Consider the following 13,964-nt stretch of genomic DNA (forward strand, 5'->3'; position numbering starts at 1 on the left):
CAGATCAGTAGTGATTGATTGATTGAGTGATTGATTGATAGATAGATACATTGATTGATTAATTAATTAATTGATCGATTGATAGATAGATAGATTGATTGATTGATTGATTTTATTTATTTATTTATTTATTTATTTATTTATTTATTTATTTATTTATTTATTTATTTATTTATTTATTTATTTATTTATTTATTTTTGATCAGGTTTCCTTTTCATTCTTGCTTGGAATCCTTCAATTTTTAAAACTTCCTTTTTAAAATCTCTCTTTCTATAGTTTCCTCTTCTTTTATTTCACTTCTTTCTAAATCTTCTTGACCATTTGTACCCAGCTCGTTGTTGACTTTTCCTCCATAGATGGCCTAGCCGTCACTGAAGAGGCATAGTAGAGAAATGAGGAGTGAGTTAGTTTCTCCTTGCTTTCCTCACCGAGTCAGAAGTTTCTATTACATATCAGTCTGCCAAGCCCACTGAAATGCATGCACTAACCGACCCTATGAGCGATATTCTCACACCATTCATAGCAGGGACTGGCTGCATAAGGAACAGTATTACTGGCATCGCTCATACCTCGGTCACTTTCATATTTTCAAAGCTAAGGATGAGACTGAGACAGGTCAATGAAAGTAAAATGTTGCTATATCCCATAGCAGAAGACATAGTGCACTGTATACACGACATCTCGCCAGCAAGGGCATAAATCTGTTATAATCCATTCAATAAATATGTTCAAAAAATAGCAATACCCGTTTTCTTATTGTTTCTGTTATATTTTTTCTATATTTGTAAAATAAGATTTTTGTCAGTAGATTGCTTAGATTAAAAAAAATATTTCTGTATCGTTCGTGTCCGTAATAACAAGGAAATGCACTTTTAATTTTACATCATTTCTGTCTGTCTGTCTGCCTGTCTGGCTCACGAGAGCATGGCTAAAGATAATTTAATGAAGATCGGTATGTAAAGTCGTGGAATGAGCCACTACAATCTAGGCTATAAATAATGTTTACTGGCGTTTTATGAAATAGTAGTTTAGGGGAAGGTGCCAAAAATTTAATTTTTTAATCCTTTATAAGGCGGTGGGAATTATTTTCCCACCTCTTTTTTTGTCATTTTTGGGTGTAGGGAGTTTATTTCCCATGTATTGATGTTTGCTCCGCTCTTGGGAATATCTGTGGAACTATTTTGTTCTCCTTGGGATCTTTAGCTTCTTTGGAAAACATCTGAATACCGATATTGTGCCAGCGCAACGCCTGTTGTGAACAAGATTTACGAAGTGAAAATAGAGTAAGAAATCAACATTGTATAAGTCTATATATTATTTACATAAAGTTTCTTTGTTTATTGTGCATTTTTCTCATTTGATCTGAGATTATCTACTTCCTTTTACCAACTGAAGAGTTCTGACATATAAATTTCTTTCACATTGTATGTGGGAATATGCTTCCCATAGCCCACATAGGTGTTCGAAATATTTCTGCTAAATGAATATTGAACTAACTGAACTGAAATTGTGTCCGTAAGTGGGCCATGGGAAATATGTTCCAACTTCTGAAGGGCAGACACCAGGCGGTGGGAAGTAAATTCCCATCTCATTACTGATCTCCTTAGCACTGGATTGTCTTTTTTCTGTTAAATGGTATTATTTAGCACTTATAGAGCCTGTAAATAAAGTTAGTTGGAAAAGAAAGTGTTTTATTGGGTACTGCCTTATAAAGGGTTAAATACCGGTATCTATGTAATTGGTCCTATCGATGGAAAGTTCCAATCATTCATGTCTTATAAAGTTTTACCATACCGACCATGATAATATAATTCATGAATGTAGACTTCTATTGCTTAGTCCATATCAACGACGAGTAATGCTAACATGGAAATATTGTTTTCGTCATTATTATCTGAAGTTGTAAAACCGCGTGAACATCGATCTGTATCGACAACGAAAACTGTGAAGATGATTATAAAAATGAGGTAAAAACGTCGTAAAGGAATGATCGCTTGAAGGATAATACAAGAGCGAGTCATGAAATAAGTAAGGGGTGACTTTACATCATATTAGATTAGATGCGCTAATATTCCAGTGTCGGAAGAAAACTAAATGTAAAGGCCTGCAATATCGAAAGCTCCACAACAGATCAACTATAACATTACATTGACCATTCTTGTGATGTGATTTGTCTCTTGAGCTGCCACTCATCTCCGATAGATGGGATTATTCCTGCGTCACGAGTAAAACAGCATGCCTGAATACTGACGTAAAGTACCTGGGAAAATAGATAACTTTGTCATGCTATATTATTGTCCCACCGTCTGCCTCCGTAGCGTAACGGTTAGTGTTATTAGCTTCCGTCCTCGGGGGCCCGGGTTCAATTCCCGGTACTGCCAGAAATTTAAGAATGGCAGGAGGGCTGGGATGTGGTGCATGCAGTTCACCTCCAATGGGGGTGAGCCTGAAAAGAGCTGCACCACCTCGGGATTGTCCCATTAACGACGGGTATTACAGCTATTGTTGTATGAATTTACCATAGCTTTATACCGAAACCTACTATTAACCATATAGGAACTCATTTAAAAATGTTCTACTTGAAATATACAGACTATTTAGCCATGCAGGACCCGTATAAAATGCATTACCCAAAATTAAAAGAATAGAGACCTGTAGTATCTTTTCGTAAAGAAATATGTAGGATAGCCTTTATAGCCCCTTTTGCAACATAATTGTAAGAGCGGTAACTACGAACAATATTCTTAGAAACTGTGTGGCGATGTAAAGGTAATAAGACTACAGTTGCGTGGAAGGTATAAATTACTATTGGTTTCTTTATTCTATGGGACAATCATGATGGGGAAGCGGGAAAATATAAGAAGTTCATTCTAGGGAATTCTAATATGAACTTCATCCCATTACATTCGCAGAAAGGTGCTCCTGTTCCAATTACAAGGAATTCACAATGACGAAATTTATTACAGGTTTTTGAAGTGGTCTGTAAGTTTAGATTAGAAGAGAAGCGTCATCAAGCAGCAGCATTTTATAAGATAGGTGCGTGTTTTCTTTGACGGAAGGAAACGAATTTCAAGTATAATGTATTGTATATTTTTACGTAACATCTACTCATAACTAGACATGCATGTAAAGGGCAGAGAAGATGAGTAAATCGGGTAAAACTAGAAAATGATGAAAGTCGGGTAATATACTTTTTACTACTGCTATTACATCGCACCAACTCAAAGGGGAGTAGGACAAGGAAGTATGAAATCGTGACCCTTAATATACAGACCCAAGGTATCAATCTTTTCTGTCAATAAGAACAAATGTTCCTGGCGTAAAAATGGAACACTTCGAAAAATCACCCCCAGGGCTACCGACAGTGGAGTTCAAGCCCGAATGCAGGCTTAAAGCTACAAGAATTGAACTACAAAGTCAAGTCGCTCAGCGGTCAGGGAATAGGTCCAGGAATATAAATAAAATTAATTAGTGGAAAGGGACATGAGAGAGAAGCGGTTAACTCCACAATGCGTACAAAACCAAGCACGATGGAAACGTCTATTAAAAAACAGTGACCCCATAGAAAGTGGTAAAAGCGAGAGAATAAGAGGCAAACGAAGAGGACGAGACGAAGAAGATATGGAGAAGAGTTTTCACATAACATTAAAGATGTTAAAATTGATTTTTAACAAGTATAGTTTGATTATGATCATTAATGTTATGCATGTCTCTTATACTATACACTGTAGGAGGTATAAAATACTGCTTTCATTGTTTATGGGACAATAATGATGGAGAAAAAGGAAGTATGTAATGAATTCAACTTTGGAAATTCTAGTGTGAAATTCAACCCACTAGTTTCGCGGATAGGTTGAGTATCGTAATGTTTCAAGGACCCTATGTTAGCCTGCTATTATAGAAGCTACTCTATGTCAGGAATGCAGACAATTAACAATATGTACCAGGGACAAGGTAGTCACGGCAAACAACCTTGTGTAATCATGCAACAGAGGTGACGCATTCCACGAAACCCGATAATTCTTAGTTATGAAAACATTCCCTTGTTTCCTGTTTCGTACTGTTGCTGCATGCAGTTCAACACGTACTTGCATCGGGACAGGAATGTCCACAATAAGTCATTTGATTTTTATGGGAAAACAATGGGAATTACGTCAGCTATTAGTTAAGATATCACGTCGAAAGTAGAACACGGTAGTCATAAAGAGGGCAATGAATTAGTGAGTACTGCACTACCGATACTGGAAACAGTGTTTGGAGTGAACCTGTGCCAATCACAGCAGTTGATCGTCCTACATCAAGGTAGGTAGTACAACCGAACTCACATCTTCCTTACAGTGTGTATTTATAATCAGTATGGGGTGGAACTGGAAAGAATTCGACGATGGTTTGAGAGAAATATCATCCGAGCATTTACTCCGAACTGAAATGGGAAAATAATAATACGGCGCTAATGTTATGTTCTTTACGCCCCGCTAAATACTTTTTGATTTTCGGAGACGCCGAAGTGCCGGAATTTAGTTCCGCAGGAGTTATTTCACGTGTCAGTAAATCTAGCGACACGAGGCTGAAGTATTTGAGCACTTTTAAAAACACCGGACTGAGCCAGGATCGAACCTGCCAAGTAGAGGTCAGAAGGCCGGCGCCTCAATTGTCTGAGCGACTCAGTCCGACGAAATGGGAAAAATAGGAATAATATTTCAGAATACCTGATCTGTATCAATGTTCTAGAAATATTCGTCCTTTTTACAAGCTTGAAGGCGATACTTAGCTGAGGCTGTAAATGCATGTTGGGGTCTCCCGGAAGGACGTGAGTTTGATTTCCGACAAGGAAGTCAAAAACAGTTTGAAAGAGGGAGAAAGGAAATAAAAGAAAGAGGAGGTTATAAACATAAGACTACCATGATCTATTATCTGTGAGCCGGAGTTGAACAAAATTTAATAATCTTCAACATCCTAACTCCCTGAAATTTATCAGCAATACCATTATAATGATTGAGTAAATATTTGTTATGGTGAGCTTTTCCTCTTATGCGGCCACTTTATCTCCGCTTTACGTCATCACTGCTTCAGTTATAGAAGAACTAATCGGTTAACAACGGAGACCACAGTTATTCATCTATATTATTAAAACTTTAATTGTTTTTAGCGCTTAAAGTTTTATTTATTTATTTATTTATTTATTTATTTATTTATTTATTTATTTATTTATTTATTTATTTATTTATTTATTTGATTTAAGCAGTGGCGAAGGCAGGGCTCGTGCCCTCTCTTACACCTAACTACGTAAATCACAAATAATACACATATAAAAGAAATGTACTATTCTATTATGAAATCAAAGATAACTAAGCTAAATTACAGATTTGTAGAACATGTAATGAAGAGGTAAAGCAAAGCTCAACAGATGAAATATAAATAAATCCGGAGCATAGAAGTAAAACAGAAAGAGAAAAATCCTTAATGAAAAATGTAACATACAAACCGAAAAATATAAGCAATGCATTAACAGAACACAATCTACTCTATACTAATATTATAAAGAGGAAAAATTTGTTTGTTTGTAACGGATAGACTCAAACACTACTGGACCGATTTTAAAAATGTCTTCACCTATAGAAAGTTGTATTGCCAGTGAGTAACATGGGCTGTATTTTATTTTAAAAACAATTCTAGGTGGGGGGCGCCGGGGGGGGGGAGATATAAAAATAATAGGCCAATATAGGCAAAATATCGAATTTTTCGTATAAGGACGAGACAAAGCTCAATTTAATCCTCTTGACGCAAAGAACAAAACTCGGTAAGCCCTATGGGCCCTAAAACCAACCGTTACGGAGATATTGGCACCACACTACCCCTGCTCTAGGAATCGGATAAAAGAAATGAACTGTCGTAACCATGGCAACGTCAGCTCCAGGATTCTAGAGCAGCGAGATTATGCATGTACGTTTTGGCATAGCTGCCAACCAAAATTGGTACACAGAAGACTTACTATCTGGAAAAAATATACTGCTGTGTAAGGCACTCATAGGACTCCTTTGGGCGGGGATGGGAAGGGGGTGAAGTCTTACTACTGTATATATAAAAATGTATGTATGTATGTATGTATATATGGGTAAATGATTCATCTCCTCCTAAACCATTGGAGCAATTTGAACCAAACTTGGTACACGTATTATTTACTATCAGGAAACGAGCACTGCGGGGGTAAGCCATCCCTAGTGGGTTAGTTATAAAAATAATCGAGAATAGTGTCGAATTCATAGTTTTCGGGGTCGCTGAGTTGAAAAGTAATACTCCATAATTTTTTAAAGTCCAAGTTCAGCTCCCTTTTAGGTGGGGAGCGAAAGGCGGTGTGAGATATAGAAATAATTAAAAACAGTTTCGAATCCATAGATTTCAGGGTGTCTGAGATGAATAGTAATACTCCGGATATTTTACAAGTAAAAGTGGGGGACGAAGGGGGTGAGATATAAAAATAATCGGAAAACTATATATAAAAATCTTATCTTATTCTTCTTACAATAAATAACAATTGATGCATGTGTGCGTGGGTGTGTGTATATAAACACATCTCCTCCTAAACTACTGAAGCAATTTCACCAAACTTGGTACACTTATCAATTAGTATCAAGAGACAAATCGCGTGGGGGTAAGACATCCCTAGCACCCTTATGGGCAGGGAGCGAGGGGTTAGTATAAAAATAATTTAAAATGGTATCGAATCCATAGTTTTCGTGGTCGCTGAAATGAATAGTGACACTCCGAATTTTCTAAAGTTCATGTTCAGCCCCCTTTGAGGTGAGGGTGAGGGGTAAGTTAGATATAAAAATAATCGAAAACAGAGTCGAATCTGCATTTTCGGGGTCACTGAGATGAATGATGACAATCCAGATTTTTTATCTCTTTGGGGTGGGGTGCGAGAGGGGGACAGTCTCATTGACAGTTGAAATCCTGTACATCGTATCTATAGCGCGACGGCTAAATACATATAGTTATCACTTATTAATTTTTGACAGGATCAAATACTTCCCAGTCGATTAGAGCTTGCATAAGGACGAAGATTTATTCGAAAATTAAATAATCTAAAACTTGAAATCCAACACATCTGAATAATTCTAAAACTACATAATAGATCATAACATATCAATCTGCAAGTCAAAAAGGAATTCTAAAAGAAATCACTTCACACATAACTAACTGGTAATGCAAATCTTAAAGGTAAATATTCAGAAACTATCCGAGCAACGCCGGATACTACAGCTAGTACATAATAAAGTAATTGTACGAATGATAAGGACTGGTGCAAAGTAGTGATAATAATAATAATAATAATAATAATAATAATAATAATAATAATAATAATAATAATAATAATACACGGTTTACATCTCGGATCAGGTACACAATATTGGGCTCAATTCAAACGTTGTCTGCCTCTCTCTTCCTCTATGTCTATGTATGTATACATTATTTGCCTGTTTGTGTGGAAATCATGGGTAATTCATAGAATTTTTCGAAAATCTGTATTTTAGTTCAAGGAGAACCATGATACACTTTATTAAATTTGAATGTATGAGATGAGCATTACATCCAATTATTTCTTAACACTTGATCAATGTCTGACAGCTCTACACATCATGTCTAAGAGGACAGTGCTGTGTATTCTACTATGGATTCTGTACGTGGGGACCGGAGAAACAATATCACATTCAACAGACGCGAATAAAGAGCAGTATCAAGATCATCTACAGGTCAAGCTTCCCAAACTTCCCACGAGTTTATTGAAGAAAGGTAGCGAGAAGAAGAATCACGGACCCCTGGATAAACGCTCGTCTCGTTATGACGGGCCCTTCAAGTTCCATCCTGAGAAATTGGTGAGCACTCTACAAGCTACATTTCACTACAACTTTCTATAGAAACCTTAACAATTATTCTAATGCAACTTTTTGTTTAACCTATGAAATAATAAAACAGAAGATATAAAAGAAATTATTTTCCAAAAGCACATGTGTGCAATAGATTTCACAGTATCATTACGAACATTCTGACAGTATAAGTGAGTTAATTGGAAAATTCCAACATTAATATGGGTTGAAATAATCCGTGTTTAGTGTTGGAGATTTTTCGCAATAACTACATTAAACGATTTGCTTACAAAGGCTTGCACAGTATTTTTGTATTTTCAATTTGCACGAGCTGTAAACCACTTTGTAATCTGTTTCGAGAAGGATATGACACGTGAAATGTATTTAAAATGAGATATAAACCTGCAAACGACGATTTGTTAAAAGTATAATTTTATTTATGTGTTGTATTCTTCTTCTGGGAACTTAAAGCGAGAAGTTTTTCCTCTCTCGGACTGTTTGCTAATTTTGTTAACTATTGTTATCCCGAATTCTCAGAGCTTTCCCAAGCAAGTAATGTATTTGGGATCTTATCAGATTGAAAATACCGAAATATATTTCAGTAAATGCAATTTTATTAAAAGTGAAAGGAGAACACGAATGACAGAACAAAATGTTCAGGTATGTTTCATTATTTCAACACTTTTACCGATTCATGAAAATGACTAAAATTAATTTAGTGTGCATTTTTTGTTATTCTGATTTTGCATTAGTTAAATGTTTTGTCTATTTTATGCTTACGACTATATCATTTTAAAAGAAATGTACAATTTGATTATAAAGTAGCTTCATTTTACTTTTAGGCCTACAAATCTGCGATTTCAATTTCGTATTAATATTATCAAGATACAGGGTCTTTCTATCAAAGTGGGGCCGGCGCAGCGCAGCGGGTAGATGGGTGAACTGGTCAGATGAGCACATTTAAAATTCGCTGAGCTTCAGAAGAAATTGAGGCTATCTCGGTAGATGAACTAATGCGTATGAATGAAAATTTCCTTAGATGTAGCCAGAAATGTGTAGATACGGGTAGAGGATATTTTCAAAATCTTCTGTGACAAGGTGAGAAATTATTTTACTTTGATTATGCGTTATTATGTGTACTTGTTATTTAGATGCAATTCATACAGGCGCTCTCCCGGTCCCAAGCTCAGCGAGTTGCTCTGTGCTCTTCAGACCACCTCGCCCATCTACCCGCTGCGCTGGCCTCCAGGCCTCACTTGGAGAGAAAGACCCTGTATATCACCTATTTATGAGAAAACTAACATTTTTACCTTACTCTAAAACAGTATGAAACAGTAAGTCGCAAATGTATAAACGCTATAAAATTCTAAATGTACGAATCAAAATGCCAAACTTTTTATTTATAAATGCTAATAGTGACCTACTCAAGCCATTTTTAGAAACTCAGTCTTGCATAACTCACTTTGTTAATAGCATGGTAAGGTTAACAGTTATTAGAACTCAGTCACACACATTTCTTTTGTACCTGTTTGTAGTTGATAATATTCAAATCTTTATACTGAGTTTAATCTTAATGAATATGTGGTTAAACAGATTCGTAGAAGTCCTGTGCAAAATATAGCAAGTCATTTGTGCTCCTGTCTTTTGCAGGGGGATTATGACCTTATATTTAGTCTTGAAATAATAATAATAATAATAATAATAATAATAATAATAATAATAATAATAATAATAATAATAATAATAATAATAATAATAATAATAATAATAATAATAATAATAATAATAATAATAATAATAATAATAATAATAATAATAATAATTTATAGAATTAATAGTCATATTATTATTATAATATTATTATAATTATAATAATTATAATTATAATATTATTATAATATTATTATAATAATATGACTATTAATTCTATAAATTATTATTATTATTATTATTATTATTATTATTATTATTATTATTATTATTATTATTATTATTATTATTATTATTATTATTATTATTATTTGTGAATGTATCATATCTTCTGTGTGTTGGTGGGTTTCCCTTGTATGGTATCATTCATGTTCAGTTTCAGTGGGAGTATTTGGCTGTGTAACGTATTACGAGGTTTCGGCAGCAAATTTTTCCCGGTCTAGAAAGCCAAGAATAACGGCTGAGAAGATCCGTCTTGCTGACCACACGACACCTCGTAATCTGTAAGCCTTCGGGCTGAGGAGTGATTGCTTGGTAGGCCAAGGCTTTTCCGGGGCTGTTTCGCCATGGGGAAGAAAACAAAGTATTATGAGAAAGAGATACCAGGACATAAGATATATTTCACATAAGAATTCTTGAGGCCAAGAGCAAGTACTTCCTTTATCGTAGAGACAAGCTCTGTAAATTTCTTCTGTTTCAGGGATGGAGCGACGCGAACCAGTTGTGTATGAAAGAAAAGAGTTATCTTGCCACGGCCATGACACTGGACGAAACCAAGATGATGGTTAGGATATTGGAAAACCAATCCCAAGCCATAGAGAAGATACATGCGGGTTTTCAAGACATCCTAAAACATGGAGAGTACGTTGACGCGTCAGGTAAATAAAATGATGGGAGGAATTTTCTTAAGTGGAGTATTTTCAATAAGTAAACGATCATTATTAGCTGCTTAACAGCTAGGATCCTAAGAAATTTGAAAACATCTTCTGGAAAATATCTTCATGAATGCGGAAACTACTTTAGAGGTGACTATAGAGTAGAATATTCCTTTTCCCATATTTGGGTATTTCTAAAAATCTATAAACTCAAGTATTCTTCCTTTTATTTTTATGGTCTTTTCCTAATTACCAATTTTTTGGCCCAGCTTTGTGACCGGATGCCCTTCAGGAAGGAAATGCCTTGTTTTGGATATTTCAGAAGAGTAGCGTAATCCATACTCCTAAAGTACTTTCTATTATATTTAAAATTCGTGATAAGTATTTAATGTGTAGTTCTTGCCTGAAGAGCATTGTAAAATAAATGAATCGCGGACATACTCGAATGATGACATTCACTTCACTGTGTTTTTGGTGTATTTGAAATTATTTTATTTACGTAAGAGTTTATTATTTTCTATAGCTACGTTGCATCCAAAGGTGGATCTACAAACCATGGTTAAGAACATTTAGGGTGCGGCTTACTAGAAAATACTAGAATATATATTTAACCGAATAGTTACCTAATTTGTAAATCAAGACCCGTGTTTCTGCGGCGTTAGCTAGTTTGTGTTGTTGTGTGTAGATGAAAACTGTGATGAAAACAAACACCCAGTCCAAAAATGAGATGAATTAACCGTACACAGTTAAAATCCTAACCTACCTGGAATTGTACCTGGACCCCTCTGAGCCGAAGACCAGTACGGTGACCATTCTACCAAGAAGCCGAACCTCTAGTAGGATTTTAACCCTCTTTTAGCATATTTTGGGGTTCTACTTAATGACGTGGCCTAACAGGAGTCATAGAATTTCTTTTGCGGCAGATCTTGTATCCAAGAAGTGGTGCCCCGTCTGGTATCTGTATTCGTAATTGATTTGGGCTAAGCTTGGGAAAGATACGGACGTGATCTGTACGTAACGTGCGATTCTGATATTGGAGTAGTAACTGCAGAAAATCACTACAACCACCACATCTACTTTAGTACATTCTGTCGGAAATATATTATGGCAGATAATTGACGTCAGATAGTTACGTATGCCGTAAGGAAAGTAAGGAGTACTTAGTTAAGGAATGTTTGTCATCTGAGTGATAGATAGGGCCAGCAATATAGTTAGTTCAATTCTCCTTACACGACGAATTTCATAAAATATTTTTCTCATTTCCATATTCCACTGAATAAAAATTAGAATTAAGAACTTATCTTGCATTTATGTCAGTTAATATTAGGAAATACATCGAGTTTCAGTATTGTGTTGTTTGTTACTATGAAAGATGTGAAACTATTTTAAACCATCCTTCTTACTTCTCATCGTCAATAGCAACCAAAAATATGATTGTAATGCTATAGTAGAAGTGGGAAAGCATTTAACATGGTTTTTGAGACAAGGAACATACATTCAGTTGCAAGTTATTCATGTGATATGAATTATGTATTTCAGGCCGTCATCTAGCGTCCGATAGCTATGTGAGGACTTTTCTGGACTCATCTCCAGGTCCAAACAAACACTGTGGGATTATGCACATCGCCGGACATTTCGCTTTGGAAGCATGTGATAAGCCTCTACCCTTCTTTTGCAGACGATTCAAATCGCCCATCCGCACCTCTCTTGTGTCAAGAATTAAAAACTCTCACATAGTCAAGTTCTTCAGGAAACTTTTTGTTTGAGAAGATTAGTAGTAATATATCTGCTGTATTCTTGTATTAATAGGTCTCCTTCAAATATGTTAGAATAGTAACTCATACTTCTAAAGTAGTTTATATTAGTTTGTAAAACTAGTGATAAGTATTTGATATGCATTTATTGCCTGAAGAGCATTGTAGAGTAAATGAATCACGAACATATTCGAATCATTAAGTTTGTTTGGTGTGTTTGAAATGTTGTTCACTGTGTAAGACGCAATTATTCTGAATAGCCTGGGTGCATCCCAAGGTGGATCTATAATTTATAAATCAAGACACTAACGTTTTTCATTTAATATTAAGGGTTTAATACTAATATATCTGGTCTGTAAATACAATTTAGTGAGTAATATAAGCAGAATTATTACACTATTTGTACTTCCTAGAATACAGTTTCTAATGATTTCATTAAAAATTGGATGAGAACTTGTGTAAGTTGTACAGGCAGTTTAGCATAAATATTATTCCCATCATAGGTGCAGTGGTATAGGTTACTATTGAATTTTCTCCTAGAAGATCGAGTATCAAATCCCGGCTGCTTGTCTTCATAAGAAATATCAGAGAGTGCTAGGATGGAATTTTTGTCTCAGTAATCACATGGCGTCTGGAAGGACATTCGTTCTTAAATATCGATATAAAACTGGAAATGAGCCGAAGTGGTTTCAACGATTCGAGGAATACATATAAATTGTTAATGTATTTTGCTATAAGTAGTGTTTAATAAAGAAATAACTCATTAGATCCAGCTTTCTTACGATTGGCAGAGAGAGCATCAACATCACGCTTCCCTGATTCTACACCCAACTACCTACAGTTGACCATTGCTTTTCCATACTATACTGGCGTCTCTTGCCTCAGCTGCAAAAATCGGCACGCGCTTTACCGATAGAAGATGAAGTATGTTAATAAATAAATAATTGTGACTCTGAAAGAACGAACACCATTAAACATTTCATGTGCGGTATATATTGACTTGATTCTTGATATCGTTAGGCTTATACAACAAACAAGTAATGGAATTATACTGTGTTATAAATACAGGCAGTATACAATTTTTAATGTGTGAATCCAAGAAGCGAGGTGATGTTCATGTCAATAAGTCCGTTGGATCTATGTATAGATGACCTGATACCTACAACTGTGCGTAAGAAATTTGTAGTGCATACATATATTGTCACATCGAAGACTTTCCTCTCTTATTCTTGTGTGCAGAAAATGCCGTCTATGATAGTAGAATGGCTCCTTTACTTTCAACCTTTAACTGTAGTTACTTATCAGCAATCCTTCAATTTCCTCCAGAACGAAAAATCGTAAAATTTACTTGTAAAATCCCCCCCCCCAAAAAAAACAGAAAAAGAAGAGAAACAGAAGAAAAAAGAAAGAAAGGTTGGGAACTTACTTTAAAGTAGTATAAAATTTGTTATAATTTCAAGTTATTCTACCATAAAAAGTTATGGGAAATTCTATAACATAAGGTGAAAATCCACAGCCTGTTTCCAGTCATTTGACCGGATCAGGAATGGGATGAGTGAAGCCCCCTTCTAGCGGCGAGGATGGGAATTGTGCCGGTTGTCGAAACCTGTCACATTCCTCAGGGGCAATGATTAATGAATGATTATTGAAATGAAATGATATTGGAGAGTGTTGCTGGAATGAAATATGACAGAGAAAACCTGAGTACCCGAAGAGAAACCTGTGCCGCCTCCGCTTTATCCAGCACAAATCTCAC

At 35.4% G+C, this 13,964-nt stretch overlaps 1 protein-coding gene across 1 annotated transcript; it reads left to right on the forward strand.

Moving 5' to 3' along the window:
* The first annotated feature begins 4,186 nt into the window (after positions 1-4,186).
* Positions 4,187-12,718, forward strand: LOC136874922 (uncharacterized). The gene is made up of 4 exons (XM_067148636.2): positions 4,187-4,303; positions 7,631-7,878; positions 10,280-10,457; positions 11,994-12,718. Exons 2-4 carry the CDS (start codon positions 7,642-7,644, stop codon positions 12,218-12,220), a joined length of 642 nt encoding a protein of 213 aa, XP_067004737.2. The 5' UTR covers positions 4,187-4,303; positions 7,631-7,641; the 3' UTR covers positions 12,221-12,718.
* The last annotated feature ends 1,246 nt before the right edge of the window (positions 12,719-13,964 follow it).

The sequence above is a fragment of the Anabrus simplex genome, chromosome 1 (genome assembly GCF_040414725.1).
Source record: "Anabrus simplex isolate iqAnaSimp1 chromosome 1, ASM4041472v1, whole genome shotgun sequence".
In the NCBI taxonomy this organism is placed as follows: domain Eukaryota; kingdom Metazoa; phylum Arthropoda; class Insecta; order Orthoptera; family Tettigoniidae; genus Anabrus; species Anabrus simplex.

What these genes read in the sequence shown, in the direction of transcription:
- LOC136874922 (XM_067148636.2), top strand. Translation starts at nt 7,642, where the DNA reads ATGTCTAAGAGGACAGTGCTGTGTATTCTACTATGGATTCTGTACGTG. An exon ending in AGTTCCATCCTGAGAAATTG is followed by an intron (nt 7,879 to 10,279) that starts GTGAGCACTCTA and finishes CTTCTGTTTCAG; the next exon opens with GGATGGAGCGACGCGAACCA. An exon ending in AGAGTACGTTGACGCGTCAG is followed by an intron (nt 10,458 to 11,993) that starts GTAAATAAAATG and finishes TATGTATTTCAG; the next exon opens with GCCGTCATCTAGCGTCCGAT.